The 21,940-nt window shown below is 42.6% G+C and overlaps 1 protein-coding gene and 1 long non-coding RNA gene across 2 annotated transcripts in view; one reads left to right on the top strand and one right to left on the bottom strand.

The window, feature by feature from the left end:
• The window catches only part of ELOVL5 (ELOVL fatty acid elongase 5), a 60,488-nt gene extending 56,649 nt beyond the window's left edge, over positions 1 to 3,839 (top strand). Inside the window, exons 6-8 of the mRNA XM_038396409.2 lie at positions 641 to 765; positions 1,319 to 1,453; positions 1,997 to 3,839. Coding sequence (XP_038252337.1) covers positions 641 to 765; positions 1,319 to 1,453; positions 1,997 to 2,128 — 392 coding nt within the window. The 3' untranslated portion in view covers positions 2,129 to 3,839. The remainder of the gene's footprint in view (positions 1 to 640; positions 766 to 1,318; positions 1,454 to 1,996) is intronic.
• Positions 3,840 to 19,439: 15,600 nt separating this feature from the next.
• LOC122459256 lies at positions 19,440 to 21,738 on the bottom strand. Its single transcript, XR_006279802.1, has 2 exons — positions 21,546 to 21,738; positions 19,440 to 20,293 (listed from the first exon to the last, which is right to left on the bottom strand). It is a non-coding gene; the product is annotated as an uncharacterized LOC122459256 (long non-coding RNA).
• Between the last annotated feature and the right edge of the window lie 202 nt (positions 21,739 to 21,940).

The following is a 21,940-nucleotide window of genomic DNA, read 5'->3' as shown; positions in this document are numbered from 1 at the left end:
GTCTTAAAAATGCTTGATTACTCCCTGTTTATATTGGGTTTTCTTTTTTTCAAGCTAGCTGTTCTACTTGGGCTTTGATAGCATATGCAATTTAGTGATAGGCAGCTAAAACTTAAAATCCTTTAATGACAGAGAAGCCATTGTAAACAAAGGCAAATAAAATGGATAAACTGAGCTTTTGAATATCCCCCAGAATATTGTCTTGTAACCAAAAGCAGACTCCTGGTTTCAGTAGAAATGCCTGGCAAAGAAGGATAGGTCTAAAATTAGACCCGTGAAGCTTTGGTTTGTGGACATGTTTGTGCACCTCCACCCTCTTGCCTCCTCAATTTTTTTGAGCAGACAGATTTGAAATGAACAAGAACCCTAACTGGATAAGTGGAGCAGACAGGTAGACCTGGAAGGTTGGCACAAAATGCACTGGTCGTGTGCACAGTTGCAAAAGGCCCCTGAGCTTATTGCCTGTTTGAGAGTCTGACTCTTTTTTAGCCTTTAGTTTTGGGGAACTGATTATTTAAAAAGATCCTGCTAATGTTTAAAAAGTCACCTTCTGTGGCTGTCCGTTTTAGCACTGTTCAGGTTCCATGTGCCAACTTGGGTTCTGTATTAAAATGCCCTTTCTTCCCCTCTCTGTTTTTAGCATACTTCGGTGCCACTCTTAACAGTTTTATCCATGTCCTGATGTACTCCTACTACGGATTGTCTGCTATTCCAGCTATGCGCCCGTATCTGTGGTGGAAGAAATACATCACTCAGGGGCAGCTGGTGAGTTATTCAGTTTTTGGTTCCCTGCCAGACTTCTCTGGATCTGGAGGAGCTGTTTTTCTCTGCCTGTAATAAAGGGAGAGTTTCCATGGTGGCCTCAGGTAAGCCAGCACAGATGTCCTATAGGAGGGACCCCAGGAGAGCTACCACATGCTATGGTCCCAGGTAGTGTGGCAGTGGATTTCACCTCCCAGATCTTTCCACGTTCCACCAATGTTGAATCTGAATACTTCATTTGGATGGGTGGGTTTTACCCTTTTAATCCATTTAAGATAAATAACTCCTGCACAGGATTCACTAAGTGCTTTGAGGTGAAGCAATATGTGTAAAATAAAGAGCTTTCAGAAATAACAAATACAGTATTGTGGTCTGAACAAAGGTCTGTCAACAAATGTTTACTAAAAATCCTTATTCCTAGCATAAAGGCAAAATCCCTTCAGACTCATTTTAGCAACCATTTTGACTTGTTTAGAAATTATTTCACTAGTTCTTGGTCTGTTGGTTTGTTTCCCCTTCTTTTCACTACTATGCTTTTATTTTTTTCATCTTTCAGATTCAATTTGTCCTAACAATCTTCCAGACAAGTTGTGGTGTTGTTTGGCCATGTGCCTTCCCTATGGGATGGCTGTATTTCCAGATCTCCTATATGATTTCTTTGATTATCCTCTTCACAAATTTCTACATTCAGGTAAAACAAATGTTTGTTCATTCTTTGCACCAATCTTATTTGAAAGCCTTGAAACATGTGGCTTTCCCCTCTTCAGTATAAATGTTTTTTCACTATTGGCACTTGTCAGTCCTTCATCATGTTGGGGTCCCGTATGCTGTATGTGCAGCTCAGGAAGATTAGGAATTTGAATAACATGATCATAACATCTAGAAAATTTCTCCAAATCTTGACTTGTAAAATAATCCTTTGCCAGAAATACATAAAACTATTTTGAACTGTTTGCATTGACGCTTGCTTCCCCCCCACCCCCCAAAATACAGAACACAAGCATGCTAGCATTAAGTCTCTGGCTCAAAAATTCAGCATAATAGCTACTGAAAAATGTATCTCTGAACGTGTTCAGGTCTTAGTATATATCGCAGTAATCAGGGTCCTGTGCTAGGATGTGCAAGTCAGTGCTCATGTTTAATTGCTCTGAGGGGACAGGCCCTTTGTATGTGATTTAAAACAAAACTTGATGCACATCTATGTTTGTTTGTTCATATATTTTATGTATTTTAGACTTACAAAAAGAAGGCATCCTCCAGAAGGAAAGAATATCAGAATGGCTCTACAGCCGCTGTGAACGGGTACACAAACAGCTTTTCTTCCCTCGAGAACAACGTAAAACAAAGAAAACAAAGAAAGGATTGAAAACCAAACTGAGAAACCATTTTGATACCACAGACAACAAAATAATCTGATTGTAAGCACAATAAGAGTTGTGCACTGATATCCTAACAGCTACTGTAACTATTCCTGCCTAGAATAGTGTGATTTATGTAGGACTTAACCTGTGCAAACACCCTAGAAACTGTATACAGTTAAAGTTAATAATTCTAGGCATCACTGACCCCGCTATAGACTGTGGAAGGGAGTATTATTGTAGTATATGACACTGCTGTTGCCTTACTAGTGAATATAATAGGTGCTGAATTACAATTCACAGTTTCAAAACACTGTAATCCAAACTCATGTTTTTTACTGTAGATTATGCATGTGATTGTAAATGTAATTTGTACAATGTTGGTTTCAGTAGGTAAACACACATGCCTTAAAAAAAAATTAAAAAGCAGGGCCCAAAGCTTATTAATGGTTTGAAAATTAGGGTGCGTTTCAACTTTGAGTTGATTGACTTTTTAATAAGTCATTTAAAAATCCATTGATTGTTTTACCGTACTGTATGTGATGCATAACATTAAGCATCTCCTACATGTTACAATGAAATTGGAAATAGCGCCTTTAGTTTTGTATATTTGGCTTTAATTGACTAAGCTGTCATAATCGAGATGGAAGTTTATTTTACCTTTTTAATAGATCTTATTTTTTTATTTTGCATAATGCTTAAGCAGTCCAGCAAGACTTAAATATTAATTGTCTCTAAGAGTTAGGGGATATAGGTACATCCTGGTTTTTTATTTCTGTGAATTGCTAAATTGCAAAGCAGTTTTTAATACTGGAAACTGCCAGTTTCAAGCATTGTGGTACCAAGCCATATTCATGTTTCAAAAGTGACTGGATAGTCTATGCCCTTAGTAAAGTTCTTTTAAAAATTAAGATAAAGGATGCTTTTCAAATGTAACTATTCATATTTAAGTTGGCATTTGTATTGCTATTTGCATAGCATACTTTGTCATTCTTAATGTGCCTAGCTCACAAAAATATTTTTTTCCCAGAAAGTAAAATTAAACAGATTAAGTCACACAGAGACAGATCAAAAAATAAACCTTTGGAAATGTGCTGGAGATGAGTTTGTTTCCTGAGCATAAGCTGTGTAGATCACCTGTAACTTTTTGGCTTACCTACAAATTTGTTTAGAACTGCTTGTTAAAATTCCTATTAATGTAAAATCTTGCCTTGCACACATGAGGAGTCAGTTGCAAAGCAGACATCTATAGCTGGTATGTTATCTACTATCGTGGAGTTTAGATTATGAATACATTTATTCATTGAGCTCAGAACATTTAACTAATCATGCAAGACATCCTGTTGGTCATTTGCTTAAGTTTGTATGTTAACTATTTTGTTTGATATTTATATAAATATCAGAGTTTTACCATCTTTAACTTGTTTAATTTTTTGCACATCTGTTAGGGAAATAATGAGTTTTCCTATTAGCCTTGGGGGTGTTCTTTACTTGTTTTAAAGGAGACACAACATCTGTTTACATTTTACATTATCAAAGCTTGTGTCTTCATTTCTAGGTACTGGTTTGCACAGTCTTTACATATTTCAGTACAGCAGCTGTAATGTTCAAAATACGCTGTCTAAGTGTGCTAGAAATAAACCCTTAGCTCATCTGAATATACCTACATTGTTAATGTTTGACATTGTTTAATCATTAAAACATTTTTGATGATCTCTGGCCAATTCCATAGTGCTTTATTTTATGGATTTGATACTGCACCTTATTTTGTATGATGCCAAGTGAGAACTATCATGGTCTTTAGAAATAAGGGGGAACTACAAACACAGAAATTTCACACACATACATCAAATAACTAATTCCTTACAAGAAACATTGACAGCTACCAAACACATAGCAGTTCCTTGGCTATAATTGTAGAAATAATTATCCACATGGGTGGATTAAACCTCTCGGTGGAATTACTGTAAGTGGGATGTGTGGTCTGAGCACAGGACAAAAATTATAGTCCCAGCCATATCACCTAATCTTCCTGACTCAGAAACCCAGTCTCTAAAATGGCAATAATGCCTATCTCAAAAGTACTGAGGAATGATTAATGTTTGTACAGCCTTCCCTAAGCTCTGCTGCCCTTATCTCTGTACCCTAACTGTACCAAAAGCATTTAATTGATCTTACACAATGCCCATCACCATGGTATCTGAACACCTCACAAAATCCATAAAGTGTATGCAACTACTTATGGGCTTGTTTACACATGGAGTTATTCAGGAACAGCTGTTTCTGAATCGTGTGTAGACAAATGCTAACTCTCTTCCCTCCAGTCTGCATGCTGTTACTGTGAGAAGGCCGAATCGAGGAAGTAGGCTTTGCTTTTTGCTCTGAAGGTTATTCTGATGTCTTCCAGGAGTGAGTTCCAGTTTTGTGGGCCAATAACTAAGCAAGCTCTGTCTCCTGCACTCATTAATTTAACTCTTGAGGTTGACAGAGTGGAATGTAGAACTCCTGGGGGGCTTTGATCACACTGGGCAATGCAATCCCTCAGGTAACTAGCCTCTTCCATGCAGAGCTTTTAAAATGAAGGCTAAAACCTTTAACTGAACCTGATATTCCCTGGGGAGTCAGCAGAGAGAGTGGAGTACTGTGAGGAGCATTTGTTGCTGGGCAGCTGGGTTGCTGTATTCTGAACTAACAGTACCTTTTAAGGGCAGTGGCTTCATCGCTACAAAACAATATAATTATTAAGCCTAGCAGTCATGAATGCCTGGTTCCCTGTGGTTGCATCCAAATGCAACAAGAGAGAATGCAGTCTTGGGGCCAGCTGTCAGTGGAAGAAAGGGTGGAAATTGGAATGTTCCACCCACACACAGCCAGGTTTCCTTACACAAGCTAAATCACTGTAAGATCCACAATGGTTCTCTAGCTGTTACATACTATATCTATTGCCTGATAGTAAATGAAAGGCTTGAGAGGGTATGTAGAGTCTGTCAGCCTTCACTATACTATACTGACCAGTGAACAGATTGGGGCAAAAAGCTTAGCACTTCAATAGAGGGTGGACAGTCAGGAAACCTAGTATGTATTCCCAGCTCTGCCGCTGACCTGCTTTGTGACTGTAGGTATGTCATTGCTCCTGCCTTCCTCAGTTTCCCCACTTGTGACATGGAGATTATGATAATTTTGTTAGTAAAACACTTTGATGGATGAAAAGTGCTATATAAGGAAGTTCAATTTTAATAATAGATACAGCTATGACTGCTGCCATCTTGGCAGGGCGTGAACTGGGGACCTCTAAAAGCATAAGTCTCTACAACTCAGGCTAAAGAGCCAGGCACTGTAGATTATTCCCTGTGGACTGAACACAGTGGGGACTCACAACAGACACAGGCATGGGGTTCCTTGGTGCTTTGGTATCTACTTGAAATTGTATTGAATGACCTAAATCACATCTTCTGGGTTAGGATTTTGTATAGCTAATACATGTTGGCTTGCCACACTGCTTCAACAATATCCAGACCCTGGTGCATTTCAGGTTAGTGAGTTTCAGAGCTGAATGCTTTGTGTAAATAAACAGGAAGCTGATAGAAGGGCTGATGGATTCCCAGAACATACTGTTCTGAGTAAGGCCAGTGTGAATCTGTAGATATCCCTGAGTGCTGAATCATTAGCGCAGCTGCCACCACCGCTTCAGGGAATATGCTATTGTTCACTTGGATGCTAGGATGGGGGAATTCACTGTGTGTGGGGGGGGGGGGGAGAGGGAACAAGCTCTGGAAATGAAAAGTAGTCGTTTTTTAAAGCAACATCAGTGCTGTTCATTCTACTATTTGCCTTTATCATCAGGCACAGAAAAAACAAACAAGAGTAGGCACGCAGTCTGGGATGTGCCTTAGCATGTGGGTGCCCTGAGGATTGTTGGATGATCATCATCGTTTGTGACTCATGCAGAATGGTATGTGTGTAAAGAGAGAGTTGCTATGCCTTTGTCTTCACTGCAGATTTAATTGGGTTCAACTGTGAGTTTTCCCTGGTCACTCAGCCACTCGCTATGGGTGGAGACTGGGGGGCACTGCCCCCTCAAACTGGATACATTGCAGAGGCAATGTGGGGGGGGGGAGGAGGTGGAGAGCATCCTGCTTTCTCCCTTAGTCTCATGGGCGGTGGGTATCAAAAGCCAGGGCAGGCTAAGGCTCTCCTGAACCAGGCCATGTTCCTCTGTGAGGCCCCACCTCCCTTCCCCTCTACCCTAAAGCTGGTGGGGGTTCAGCTCCAGCTGGTGGCCTAGAGCTCAGGCCCACCAGTGGTCAGAGCCAGCCAGGGTGGTGCTCAGCACTTGGGTGGGGCCGGCGCTTGGACCAGACCAGCGCAGCTGGGGCAGGCAGACTGGGGCTCCTCCCACCATGGGGGAGCCTCAGATGGAAGGGGTGTGGCCATCAGGCTAGTCTCCCCAAAGGGGGGGGTTTCACCCCCACCGTCCATGCTTAGCCCTGCTTCCTCCCTGCAGAGGAACATTAGGGGTGGGGGCAAATGGTGATGAAAGGCACTCTGTTCCTGCCGGTCAGTTTGCCCATGAACTGCCTAAGGGGAAGGCAGGGAACAGCTCCTGTTGACTCCCCACACAGCCCATGAGGGAAAACTGACTAGCAGGTACAGAGCACCTCCCCCTCAGCTCCCTGGTGGGCATGGAGGAACATAGATGGGGGGCAGCTAGGTGTTCTCTGCTTACAGGTCAGTTTCCCCCTCATGGTCTTTGTAAGGGGGAGGACAGGAAAGCAGTAACCCAGGTAGCTGAGCTGCTTCCCAAGCGTCTGTGCGGTGTACAGCCCAGGTGAGTGACAGAGTGAATGACTCCCAGGGAAATTGGAATTCTGTGCCTGGCTCAGCTGCTGTGGGGAGGAGGGCAAAAAGGGATTTCCTCTTCCCCTGGAACAGATAGGACCAGGTCAGACCCACCCCTCCTCTGATTCCTGCCCCCATCACTCCTCAGCTGCAGGGGGAAGAGGTCACTGTATGGGGAGCTACCTCCCCCATCTGTCCAACCCGCTTGCATTTGGATCCCCTGTCAAGCCCCACCCCACATACTTGAATCCCTACCCCACTGAGCCTCCCCTCCGCTGCATCCAGCACCCCTGCCAAACCCCACCCCTGGATCCTCTGCCGAGACCCAAATATAGAAGTCAAACTACACCTATGCCACAAACCTCAATCTGTGCCATGTAGTGAGGCAGCCAACATTGTCCTCAACCTGAGGCTGACACTAAATGGTTTATCCTGTGTATTGCTAATCCAATCTAACTGCAGTGAAAATGTACATGATAGTTCTCCAATCCCTTCCTGGAAAACACCTGGGCAATCCTCTCTGTCTACCCTCTTACCATGTACTTGTGCTCTGACCCTGACAAAGTGGTTTACCTTCATGTCTCTCTGCTAGTGTCCTCAAGTCCCCTGCTACTTGCTATTTCTCCGGATTCACCCATCTCCCGTGGCAGAACAATGGCCAGTAGGAAACCCATGTAACAGCATAAAGCCACGTGGTTGGGGGATCAGACCAGAAACTATGTGCCAAAGAAAGCAAAAAGTTCAACTATAGCTCCTCAAAGAGGAATATTGAACTGTAATGATGGTATATGTCAGCAGTGGCTGGCTAATCACAGGATCAGGTGGATTGGACAGCAGTACAGGGAGATGATAAAAAGGCTCAAAGTGAGGTACCAGAAGACAAAGGGTAAAAATAAGAAATCCAATGCTGCCCAATATATATAACTGGACAGCCATGAAAAGCTGTGGCCAGAAAGTGGTTGGTGCCTGTCATGGTGGCAACCCGCTGGTGGACAGCAGTGGTGAGGGAAGCTGTCAAGTTGAAGGAGGCCTTCCAAGAAACACTCATGAACTGGACTCCTGAGATGACTGAGAGGTACCAGCTGGCCAAGGGGGCAGCATCTGTGGCGGTCGTTGAAGTGAAAGCCCGGGCTTAGGGGGAGTTTGGAGAGACCTTGGAGAATGACTATCAGGCAGCCTCAAAGGTGTTCTGGCAAACCATTTGTCACTTTAGGAGCGGTCGGCGGGACATTACCCAGACTGTTCTCCACAAGGGTGGTGAAATGCTGACTTTGGTTAAGGAGATTGTTGAAAGGTAAAAGGAGCACTTTGAGGAACTGCTCAACCCAGTGGACATGTCCTCCCTTCAGAAGGCAGCGCCGGAAGCCTCTGGTGAGATTGGATCTATTTCTGTTGTTAAGGTCGCTATGGTGGTAAAGTGCCTTCATAGTGGTAAGGTAGCAGGGGTGGATGAGATTCCTCTGGAGATGTTGAAATCACTGCACAATGTTGGGGTGTCATGGTTAATGCACCTCTTCAATGTTGCATGGAAGGTGGGTGCAGTACCTCTGGAATGGCAAAGTAGTGGGGTGGTCCTGTGTAGTGGGCCCTCGCTCTCCAGTGGGGAGGAATGCCACTTTGCCTCATTGTAAGGGGCGGTTGTCTTCGGGCTCAGGTCGCACCGGTTAGGCCAAGCCCTACACAGTCTATGGTTCTGGGCCTGTCTAACAGAGGCAAACACACAACAATAGTCTGGAGCTCCTGTCCCCACCCTGGGGTTGGGCAGTGCCCAATGTAGTCCTTAGCCTACAGTGCCTCAGCTGGGGCTGACACCAATTAACAGTCTGGGGGCCCTAGGGCAGGGCGAGGCTGGTAGCAGGCTCTGACTTAAGTCTCTGGGCCAAGGCAGCCAGCAAACAGACACAGTCAATAGCTCTAGCCCATGGGACAGGGCAAAGCAGGGAGCAGGCTTTAGCCTTAGCTTGTGGGCTCAGGCAGCCAGCAAACATACCCAATCTCGGGGTTCAGGTCATGGTGAGTGCCCACACAATCTTAGGGCTCCTATGGGGGTTGGGCACCCGGCAGGCAGTCTAGGGTGCTGGCTGGGACATTCAAGGGTTGCAGGCCTCCTGATAAGGCACCATGTGCAGGCCTCCTGTCAAGGTTCCTTCCCCACTCTAGGGTATAGATGTGGGGACCTGCATGAAAGACCCCCCTAAACTTATTCTTACCAGCTTAGGTTAAAAACTTCCTCAAGGTACAAACTTTGCCTTGTCCTTGAACCCTATGCTGCCACCACCAAGCGTGTTAAACAAAGAACAGGGAAAGAGCCTACTTGGAGAAGTCTTCTCCCAAAATATCTCCCCAAGCCCTACACCCCCTTTCCTGGGGAAGGCTTGATAAAAATCCTCACCAATTTGCATAGGTGAACACAGACCCAAACCCTTGGATCTTAAGAACAATGAAAAAGCAATCAGGTTCTTAAAAGAAGAATTTTAATTAAAGAAAAAGTAAAAGAATCACCTCTGTAGTAAAGTAAATACAGATAGTAAATACCTTACAGGGTAATCAGATTCAAAACATAGAGAATCCCTCTAGGCAGAACCTTAAGTTACAAAAAGACACAAAAACAGGAATACACATTCCATTCAGCACAGCTATTTTACCAGCCATTAAACAAAAGAAATCTAATGCATTTCTAGCTAGATTACTTACTAACTTTTTACAGATCTGAAGAGCATTCCTGATCTGTTCCAGGCAAAAGCAACAGATAGACAGACCGACCCTTTGTTCCCCCTGCCTCCAGCTTTGAAAGTATCTTGTCTCCTCATTGGTCATTTTGGTCAGGTGCCAGCGAGGTTATCTTAGCTTCTTAACCCTTTATAGGTGAAAGAGTTTTGCCTCTGGCCAGGAGGAATTTTATAGTTCTGTATACAAAAAGGTGATTACCCTTCCCTTTGTGTTTATGACACCTCCTTATAAGGCAGTTTAGGGTGCTGGCTGGGATGTTCAAGGATAGCAGACCTCCTGATAAGGCACCGTATTTGACTTTATGAGATTATTTAACTATATCTGCCACCTTGGGCTTATCTGTAGTTCTTGGTTAATTGCAACTGCAACAGATAGCATTCTTTCATCTTCTGCCAGCTGCCTATTGTTCACACCAGCGCCACAGGTAATGTTCTGGTGCCAAGTGATATTTGGTCATGGTGAAGCTGTTTAGAATGAAGCAGAGTGAAAATCCCAAATGACTTCAATGAATATTCATCCTATTAGCATCCTCTTCCCAACTGTCCCTGTGCAGATTCCATGGGTAGTCACTCTTTCTATTTGTTAGGCAGCAAACTTGCCATCATAAATTATATTTACAAGCATTTCTAGTACCAATAGAAAATGTTTAATTAATGTTCTCCCCCAGGTAATCTAGGAAATTGGAAGACTCAAGGGTTATACCTGAAGGACGAGATTTCGAGAATCTCCCTTTTGTGCCTTCCAAAGACACAATGTGAGTTAGGTCCCTGACTCTCTTTTGTGCCTTTGCAGAATCTGCCCCCAACCCCTGTTTGGAGAATTCCTCCACACAGGCTCCCCAAAGGAGTAAGGCCCAGTCATGCTAGGTACTGTTCAACTGCATGTCTATAATAAAAAGCAGTTCATGCCCTGCAGAGCTCAGTCCAATTTAGGGTAAGATTCAGCAAGTGGGTTTGACAAACTAACAGAAGGAACCAGGAGATGATGGGGTAACGGGTAGGAATTGTGGTTCCATAGACTAGATATGTGCACAACTAGATGTATTAGAGATTGAAACAAAAAATGAGATATAAATGAAGCAATACATTTTAGATTTTAAAAAAAAATCTGTTGGCCATAGACCTAGCACTTAATGGCAGTTTCCTGTAGGCATCATGATTGAAATGGGTCTTCAGTAGGGATTTAAAGAAGGGTGTTCTTGGGGCTTTGTGGATGAGATGGGGACAGGTCTACCATGTATAATGAGGGGCATGCAGTGGAAAATACAGTAGGAAGATATATATACACAGAGAACATGAAAAAATGGGTGTTGTCATCCCAACTGTAATGAGACCAATCAATTAAGGTGGGCTATTATCACCAGGAGAAAAAAAACCTTTTGTAGTAATAATCAGGATGGCCCATTTCAAACAGTGAGCTGGAGCAAGCAATTCCTTCTAGCCCTCTGGGAATGAATTCACTATGCATCCATGCCCTCTTGTGGTACAATATAAAAGAACAGACACAGATGGGGTTAGAGGACATACATCACCTCTATACAGCATAAAACAAAGAGCATTAATAAGTAACTGCTGCTGAAATAAATGGCAAACACGTCCATTTGATGACACCTAGTACAAGCCAGCATTGTGTACAAAAGTCTATAAGGAAGTGACAGGTTTCAGAGTAGTAGCCGTGTTAGTCTGTATTCGCAAAAAGAAAAGGAGTACTTGTGGCACCTTAGAGACTAACAAATTTATTAGAGCATAAGCTTTCGTGAGCTACAGCTCACTTCATCGGATGCATTTGGTGGAAAAATGCATCCGATGAAGTGAGCTGTAGCTCACGAAAGCTTATGCTCTAATAAATTTGTTAGTCTCTAAGGTGCCACAAGTACTCCTTTTCTTTTTGCGAATACAGACTAACACGACTACTACTCTGAAACCAGTCATTATGCAAGGCACTGAATTTAGCTGTATAGAGTGGAAATCTGTCAACTTCATGAAAAAACTCGTACAGATACAGACAGACATCATCTTCCTCTCCAAATGCAAACAGATGGACATGCTGTATTTTCCACCAAATGCATCCAATGAAGTGAGCTGTAGCTCACGAAAGCTTATGCTCTAATAAATTTGTCAGTCTCTAAGGTGCCACAAGTACTCCTTTTCTTTATAAGGAAGAGAGTTACTGGGTTGAAGGACGCAAACAGGAGAAAAGTTTGGATAACATGTAAGGCAGTAGTGGAAGAGACAAGAGCAGTTTGAGGAAGAGTTTTAAAAGTGAGCAGGGGAAGCTTAAACTTTCTGAAAAAGAAGCCAGTGAGGAGAAAGAGAACTGGCTTGGCAGAAAATGAAGATTACCTTGGTGATAGCGTTCTGAAGAGAAGAGAGACAAGAAGGGAGATTACAAAACACATACTAAATGGTTCTCGTTTTCAGCAAACCTAGGGAGAGGTTCTTCATGGCTTCTAATATGATATGTGAACTGTACTCTAATCAGTTGTATTTAGTATCCAACTCCAACTTGGGTGCTTAATGCAGCTCCTAATGCTTGATAACCCTTCCTGTATCATTCCCATCAATTGTACCTTGAGCACAATAAGTACAGTTTCCTTTAGAGTAGTAGCAAGAAGTGGGGCACTCTCTGACTTTCAGTCCTACAGTTCACATGCCTTATTATTTCAAACAAGCATATTAAGCATCCTAGTGGATCTTCCTTCAGAGATGATGGGTCTCTGAATTGATTGACTTATCCAGATCAGCAGTGTAGGAATACTCTCTCATTCTTGTGGCTAAAAACTTGGTGAAGGATTCCATAGCATATACTAACATTACAACTCTCCTAATGGGACTCACAGGTTCTTAATCACTGAAGAGCAGCTAGCACTCTTTCAGTCTAAAATATTTTTTGTCTTCTAACTCTTCTTGTAGTTTTTGGTGGTTCACTCAGAACTCATCTATATGGGGAAATTAACTGGCATAGCTATAGTGGAATAAGCTATCCTAGTATGAACACTGTATTCCAGAACAAAGTCACTTTTAGTTTTTTTGCTATAGCTAAGCTGGTCAGCTTCCCCAAACAGACAAGCCCCAAGACTGGAGCCCATTCTTTCTGCACAGAATTTAATTTTTGATTTCTTTTTATTTTAATGCTGTTGACCTCTTGACAGATTTAATTTAAGAGATTCAGAGCTTTTTCCCATGTTTGCCTGTTGACTTAAGCTTTCAAGTGAAAATGGGATTTGTTGTTACCACCTTATATTATTAGTGTCTGAGCTGCTTCATTTAGATAATGTGTTGAGCCTTTTACTTGGACTTGAATGACTTTTGACTCATTGTTTAGCTTATCATTTATTTTCTCCTGTCTGATTTCACTTGTCCTTAGCCGGCTTCAATCTGGTCCTGCTGGTCTTTGCTTCCATCACTCACAGTCTTGGTGAGGTTTGCCTCCCTTTGGAGTTTGAGCTGTTTTGTCATCTTCATGCTTTCTGGAATCTCACTCTTAGTTTTACATTAAAACAAATGTGGACCATCTGAGTAAAAACCAAAATTTTTCTAATCAAGCCTACATTTTATAGGACTTGCTTATCAGGGCTTCTGCAGAAAGTTATACAGAAGTGATTGGTGGGGGAGGGGGGTGCTAAGGCAAGTGTGGCCTCTGAGAGAGGCTCCTCTCCCTCCTAACTCTAGAAGAGTACATGCAGAAGGAAGAAGGGGCCTTATAACTCTAATCAGCCAGCCTCTAAAACTGTAAGTCCTCAAGGGCATGTTGTGCCTTACCTTGTCTTTCAAGAACATGAAGCCTAGTTCGTCCTAGGGGGAAATTCAAAACAACTTCAAGTATTCTGAGCTTGAGTAAAGTGTGTCCCTCAACATGTGTGTGGGGAGAGGGGGCAAGAACCCTTTCTCTTCTTCCCCCCCCCCCCCCCCGTTTGCAGTGCCTATGTTCAGGGGAGAGCAGGGACAACTCCCTTCTTCTGCCTCCAAGAGCAAAAGCCACCCCAAAGGGAGCTTTGCCCATGTCCCACCCTTCTCCACTGAGAGACACTCTCTCCCAGAGCTGTCCCTAGAGCGGTGCAGCTCCGCACCACGTCCTATGTTGCCATTCTGTGCTAGAAAGTGATTCCACATCTCTGAGTTTCGCTCCCATTTTTTCCTAACACTTTACATGTTAAGGTGACTAATTTTAACATTAACACATTTATCCAAAGTGTAGCATAATAAAAAGGGAAAAAATCACACATTTCAGATATTTTAATCTGAAATAACTAAACACAAGATCAATAAGTATGAGATATTCTCATCTTCCCTTCCTCCCTAACATGGGATTCTGTAAGTTACCAAGCATCATTTTCAGGTTTACATTTTCCATACTAGGTGGTGCTATCAATACTTACATTTGCTAAAATGGTTTAACCATAAAGCTGTTCCTTACAGAAATAGAAATAATGTTCTTATTAATGACAATGGATTTAATCTGATTTCATCAGAGTCTCTATTAAAAATCAACTCACTAGTAAATTGAAGGCAAACTTTTCAAAAGTCTCTAGTGATTTTGCATGTCTCCATTTTTGGGTTTTAAACTTGAGATGGTTTTTAAAGGGCTTGATTTTTAAAAAATGCTGAGCCACGCACTCTCGGAATATCAAACCCCATAAAGGTGTCTCGAGCTAGGCACTCAAAAATTGAGGCATGCAAAATCACTGGTCTCTCTTGATAATCTTGACCTAAAGTTTAGCTTTTACTTTACAAAAGACAATGGGCCAAACCCTAAGGCCTTCTGACAGCTTTGACTGGTTTCAGTAGGAGTTTTGCCAAGATAATAATGGAGTAAGGACTTAAGAATATTACCCAATGAAAGCTAGGAAATAGGGCTGCTGGTCAAAAATGTTCCATTCAAACTGTTTTTCAATGGAACATTAGGTTATTGATGAAACATAATTTTTTGCAACAAGTGTCTTCTTTCCTTGGAAAATTTTGACTTTTTGTTGAAAACCAAACATCTCAAAACTGAACTGAGCTATTCAGAAATGCAGCCATATTGCCTCATAATAGTTATAATTTAGGTTCCTGGTGCTTCCATTCTCCTCAGGGTGTGGGGGTGGGGCTCCCCAGCTGGGTGACAATCTCCCATGATGCACTTTGGTGGCTCAGCAAGAGGTGAGACCATGGTTCATCATGGACATCTAGCCTAGCCTACACAGCTGAACAATACCTGAACAACAGCTCACATTGCGGCACCATAATGGCATTTTCTAACCAATTTTTTATTATTATTATTATTTATTTTCAGTTGAAATTTTTCAGTTTTGGGATTTGTGTTTTCAAACTCCAAGGTTGAAATTATTTGTAGAGAATTTGGATAAGATATTGTGACAGACGCAAACCAGCTGGGTGCAGGAGTCTGGTATAAGGCAAATATACTGGCCACTGGATGAATAGCTTTCTGTTCCCTGAGTGATCAGAGCAGGGGTTGCCCTAGAGCAATCAGGAACCTGCTAGAATCAATTATGGCTGGCTAATCAGGGCACCTGGTTTAAAAAGGACCTCCCATCAGTTAGTGGAAGGTGTGCAAGGAGCAGGGAGTGAGAAGGCGTGCTCCTGGAGGACTGAGGAGTACAAGTGTTATGAGGCTTCAGGAAGGAAGGGCCTGCAATGAGAATAAAGAAGGTGCTGTGGGGAGGCCATGGGGAAGTAGCCCAGGGAGTTGTAGCTGTAGCTGTAGCTGTCATGCAGCTGATACAGGAGATGTTGTAGACAGCTGCTATCCACAGGGCCCTGGGCTGGAACCCGGTGTAGAGGGCTGGCCTGGGTTTCCCCCGTCTGACACAGAAGGAGTTGACCTGGTCTGTGTGACACACCAGAGGGGAAGGTCTAATTTGGAAAGGGATCTGGCCTGTCCCCGACCCACTAGGTGCGGAGATTGTTTTCCGTTTCCCCCAGGCTGGCCAGTGATGAGGTTAGCTGAGTGAACTGCAGGGTTGAGCCTCTAGCCAAAGCGGCCAAACTGAGGGCTGCCGTGAACTTCTGAGGCAAGCAAATCCACCAGAAAGTGCAGACACACCAAGACAGAGGAGGAACTTTGTCACTATACATATATGTATATTTTCCCCAATATATATATTTTCCCTATTTGTGTCAAAATTATCCATAGGATAAAACCCTTTTTTCTGACCAGCTCCACTAGAAAATAACTGGAAGAGAGAGAGAGAGAGAGAGATCTGAGTTTACTCTGAAAAGTTTTTATGTAATCTGCTTTGACCTTGCATTTTAATGACTTCTTGCAAATATTACTTTATAATTTGTTGAAAAGCCAGTGTGTCAAATCCCTTATGGACACAGTCTTAGGTATCAGGAAAGATTGCTTGATTTACGACACTAGAGCAATCACCTACAAAGCAACCTTTGTCCTGGAGGCTGATGAAAGATCAAATCACGTTAGTGCAGCAACATTCTATCAAAATAATGATGACAAATGTACTTGATGATTCGCTCAGAAGTGTTATTCAGTTGCAGAACTGTAATAACATTTCTGGCCTTTGAGATGCAAGTTAAGCATGAGGGAAAGGTTATACGTTAATCATTCATGGTACAATGTGAAGAAATCAAGTCATACAGAGCCTGAACGAATTCTAAAAATAATGTAATCCTGTTAGAAAATGAAGAGGTCTGCAAGATGCAGATTTAGAGGACTCTCTGGTTTGACTCTTTTGTCCTTTGAAACTGAAGAGCCCAGATCAAATCATATCTTGGCCTTTTACAGAGGGTCACATAATAGCAAAAGAACTAATTATGTAAAAGCAGTGTTCCAAGCTTACCTTTTAATGAATTGAGGTCTGTTTCACAACCCACTGAAGTCAATGGGAGTCTTTCCAGCAACTCCACTGGACTTTGGATCAAGCCCTGTAAAATCATTATTATGTTAAAGTTGCCTATAATTTGTATAGAAAGTGTTTTCACAACACTTAAAATGGCTGAAGTCCTTACAATTTTTCCTGCAAATTGTAGAAACGTGTTCATCTTTTCATAGACTATGTAACACGGTTACTGTGCTGGATGGGTAAGTACCACTGTTTGCAGACACACTTCCAGACAGCTCTCAAAGTGGTATGGTTCCTTCTTATTTTGGAATGAATCATGGCCCAAAAAGTAATTTTGAAAGGAGGAGGGGAGGCTCCTTCACCCAGCAGTGTCATAGCAGAATGTTTTAGCCACAGCAGTGCTGGGAGGTGAGCTGGGCTCTTGCTCTCTCTTAGCAGTAGCCTGGAAGGTTAGTTATGTGTGAGGTCCAACCATAACTTCCAATATTTTAAAGTTTTTCCAGGGCCATTTCTCCCACGAACAGAGGGCAGGGGGAGGGATCGTGGGGGAGAGGGAGGGCGCAGAGGAGGATTGTGTAATCTTGTGGAGCCAAAGCATAACTCTGCTCCATTTCTACTGATTCTCATCCTCTCTCCTACCAGTGCCAAACTTTGGAGGAGATGAACTATGCTATAGATAAGCCTCCAATTACTGATTAACAGGCCTGTTGTCTCCCCCTAATTACTATCACTTTAAGGAAGCATGTGAACTTTCAGGTGTTGCCATATTATGGAACTAATTTCCATCTTTTAACCCCATTTTACTTAATTCTTTTACTGACATTTTAAAAATGGAATTCAAATGGTTGCTCATGTCCAACAGAACAAACCCTAGCCCAGCCCCAAAATCTTCAGATGCTGCCTCTCCTCACTTGCCTTCTGGCCATCTTTAGTCTGTTAGCCTCCCAGTTCTAGCTCTTTAATGGCTCCACTCTGATTCCTTAGGCAATTTTCCTGCATCTTCAGAACTCTGTTAAGCTATTCTATCACTCTTCTAGTAGTTGGCTTACTAGGAATGTTCTGGTGGATTTAGTGGCTTCCCCAAGGTAACACGAGTCCTGATAGTAGCAAGTAAAAAAACATGGATGATGCCTTTTCAGTCCATCTGCTACTGTGACACTGTAGCAATCCCCTCTGCCCCATGATGATGGATCTATTTAGGATCCCTGAAGTGGCAATGTTGTCCCAGTTTTCAGCACCTGTCCCAGCCAGTTTTACAAAAATCAGAGCTTTATCTGGGTTTTTGCAAACCGCTGTAGACTCTGGCTTCCTGAAGCAGTTGCCAGCCAGCTGAGTTGGTAAAGCTGACAGCAAGTTGGCTGAGCTCATGAATATCAAAGACCTGCCAATCCCAAGTCACTACCCTTTCTTCCCTCTCCCACCCCCCAAGCCTTCTTATGAACTCCCCTCCTTTTCTTGCACAAGACCTAAATGCAGCTTTCCCCTCCACATACAATCAGGTCCATGTAGAGTCAGACGTGAAACACTTGTGTTCACTCACAGGCCTGTCTCTCCCCTTCCTCCCAGCCCAGAATCAGGCTCCCATTTTACCATCTGAGCACTGCCCCAATGCAGTGCTGATCTCTGTCACAGGGAACATAAGGAAGCATGGATGCTGACCAATCTGGGACAGTAGCCACCTGCACATGGTGATAGGCAGGCAGCTCTGTTCTACCAGCCTGATTCTGGGCTGGGAGGAAGGGGAGAGACAGGCCTGTGAGTGAACACGAGAGAGAGGTAAATGAACATCACCTTTAAACAGTTTGAAACGTAGACATTGTAAGGAGTGTTTCATGTTACAGCCAAGAGATCAAGGTGTAACAGTACAATATTTGCCTTGCTCCCATTTTGAGCTGAACAACTAATCAAAAAGCAAAAGCTGGCATAAAACGGCTCCTGCTCTCAGTTTTTAGTGCTTCAAATGCAGTCTCTACTCCAGAGAGGATTGTTCACTCCCTGCTCTGTTCTCAGACCCAGGCCTTCTAGCCCTGATTACAGGCTGTCTGAACACAGTCCGCTGGGCTTAAGTTACAGTCTTCAAGTAGTTTTTCTGATTTCCATTATTTTAGGCTTCCCACATATTCTTCCCCTTGGCTGCAGTGAACTTTGCCTGGGAGCTGAACAAATAATTTGACTGCAGCAGCAGCACATGCTGCTGCTTTTGGCTTTGCGGTCTCAAAGATCTGCATGCTTCTCTGGGTTGGCGGTCATGGCCTCTATGCTTCCCTGGCTCCACCAGTCAGACTCCCAGGTGCCTTTGTACCTTGTTCCCATGTACTCATTACTATAATAACATTCCTGCATGGTTCTCCTCTTTAAGTGTGGACCATAGGGTACATGAATTCCCAGCTCCATACATGTTTTTTTTCATTTTAGTTGATACATTTATTTTCAAACAGGCTTCTCTTTACTTTTAAAGTCCTTCACAATCCAGCCTGCTGTACCTATCCTCCCCAAATACCTTATCACAAGATCAACTCCCATTGTTGTCAGCTAATGATGCCAGCTTGGATCATCCAGTTCTCCGCATCTTTGAGTGCTTCCAGGCTTTTTCATGTCCTGCCCCTTACAAGCAGGAAGAACTTCCAGTTAAAATCTGTTAAAACCACCCTCTTGTCTTCATGTGCCTCTTCACAGCTCACCTGTGTCATAATGGATACAGAAAACTGCAACCTGATAATGGTAAACATCTGTGTGGTCAGTGCTACTGGCTCATTAAGCATTATTCACTACATTATAATTTTTGCTACCTCATCACTCCTGCCCTCACCCCAGCAGAGTTGATTGTCTCATCTCCCTAATATGTCTTGTCTTTTAGACTGCTAGCTCTTTGGGATAGTGACTGTTAGTTACTATATGTTTGTACAGCACCTAGCACAATGCAGCCCAAACTGGTTTAGGACTCCAGGTGCTATCAAAATATAAACATTTATTAATAAGCAATACATTACATCCTTGTGTACTCTGTTCCACTGTGTTCAGTTCAAATAGAGAGCTCAACTTTAAAATACAAGGCAAGGCAAGTCATTAAGATGAAATCATAAACAAAACAGAAAACTAACACTTGTGTACAGTGCTTCTAGGATGTCTGGAGGAGCTGTAGCATTATAATGTAGAGAAAACATTTTGGCGGTTTACCAGGTAATAACTTGAGATTTGTTTCACATGTAGGATGGCCCTTCTCCCTTATCAAGGGAGGCAAGGCCATGTGAACTCTTGCCTGCTTGGCTCATGGGGATCTTTTGGGTCTACGTCTTGGGGATTCTGCGGAGTTAGGTGAGTACTTGCCTTTGTGATCCAGTAGTTTTGCTGCTATTCATTGAATAATAAACATGCCAATCTAATTATATGAGTCTCTCTGAACTAGAAAGTCTTTAAAAGTACTTGACTTCAGATGTCTGCAAATTCTGTATTGAGCAGAATGCAACTTCTTTTCTGTCCCGGGATGCATCATACTTTGGTTCTGTCAGAGGCCATAAAAAAGGCTGCTAATTAGTTCTTTTTATTGTCTTCTAATGACAAGGCCCTAATCCCCATGAGCAGGGGCTGAGTGAATGGATCTGTCTTGTTGTTCTGTCTGGAACGCTGTATGATGTACAAATCTGTTTAACAGATAATCAACTGTAAGAGAATCTTCCATTGTTGTATCCAGTATCGTTGTAGCTGTGTGGGTCCCAGGACATTAGAGAGACAAGGTGGGTGAGATAATACCTTTTACTGGACTAACTTCTGGTCATGAGAGAGAATCTTGATTCCTTTGTCTCTGTAAAGGAATCAAAAGAAAAGAAAACATTGTTACATGGCAGGGTAGGCATAGAAAGATGTTGATGAAAGTCAGGATTAAAATGACAAACTTAAAAATCATTTAAAACACAAAGGCTCAAAGGCAAGAAAAATTTCTCAACAAATCATCTAGAGTGATGGAAATATCTTAAAGAATGGTTAAAATAAACAAAACATACTGAAAGAACAGCTAACGGCTTGGGTTGTGAGTAAAGTTAGAGAGACGGTATGGTCCAGTGGATAGGGCATAGTGTGGGATGCAGGATACCCAAGTTCTCTTCCTAGCTTTGCTGCTGACCTTGCCTCAGACAACCATCTTCACCTCTCTGTGCCTATTTTCCCCCCACCCTCTGTCTGCCTTGGGACTTTAAAAAGGGCTCAGTTTGGTATGTTGCCATTGAGGCCAATAGTAGAATGTACAAACTAGATGCCCAGCGTTTGTTTTCTTAGTAAAGGTATTAGTGAGAGCCTTAAAACCACATTGGTTTATGAGACTCTGGTCTGAATTTTTTCATCTTGTAACCACGTTTCCCCATACCAGGGCATTTCAGAAAGATAACACAGCATTGAAGAAAAAGGAGACGCTTCCCCCAAAATATCTGAAGCAGAACTGGAAAAACATGAATCTGTTTCAGTTCTCATGCAAGAGCCCCACACGCATGTGCGCAGATACTTTGTTTGGAGACATGCTGGGAGGTGAATTCTGCTGAGCAAAGGCAGTTAGGTGCCTCCACTCTATGCATAGGAATCATTGCCTCTTTCTCCTCATCCTGGTGTGAAATTGCATGTACTGGTGGAAAACTAAGTTGAAGTAGTGTTCCCTGACTTTAGATACTGTGTTGGCATGTCTGCATTCTGATATCGCCTACCAGCTTTGAAAATGGCGACATGTTACTTTCTGTATTGCTGCTGTGAAAACTGGTGATCATCCTCAAGCAGACTGATATCTCTCCAGTGTATAAACAGTTACAAGGCTCCAGCTCATATGCTGTTTGTAGAGCTAGCACCAATTAAAGAAAGAGAAGATAGTAGCTGAGTCCCTACCTCATTTTTAACCTAGCTAAGGCATTTACATGCTGTGTTTAGCCAAATTGAGTAAAGGTGAGTAGGAAGTCATTTGTACTTGTGAACCCACCATGTAAAATTGTAAGGAACAACAAATATAAAATGAAGTCAAAGGAACTGCCTGAACTGAGTTTGTTTAAAATGGATAGTAATTGTTCATCGCTCACCTCTCTGCTTGCACGTGAATAAAGCAAACATCAGTGAGACCAATGTTTTCCATATTCTTCGCCCCTTATGTGGTTGTCCTGTTTGTCTAAACAGCAGGATTACTCTTAACAAGAAATGGTGATCCAAAATCCAACTGTAGATTGAGTCTTTTCCCCAAGAAAGCCTTTTGGTCTCAGCCAGAGACTTTTTAATCAACATCTTTCCTTTAGAAGGACTTTGCATTTCCCAGAATGAATAACCATTTAACTTCTGAATTCCAAGTAACATTTCTGCTTAGCTTTTCTTGTCATGTGATTAATAAGTGTTAGAAGATGTTTATGGTGTGGTTGCTATGGTAATATCTGACCAGAATCCTTTTACACAAACTCTAAACACACAAAGTCTTACAGTTTTT

This window comes from Dermochelys coriacea, chromosome 3 (genome assembly GCF_009764565.3).
Source record: "Dermochelys coriacea isolate rDerCor1 chromosome 3, rDerCor1.pri.v4, whole genome shotgun sequence".
NCBI classification, from domain to species: Eukaryota; Metazoa; Chordata; order Testudines; family Dermochelyidae; genus Dermochelys; species Dermochelys coriacea.
This window is presented reverse-complemented; position numbering and strand designations above follow the sequence as displayed.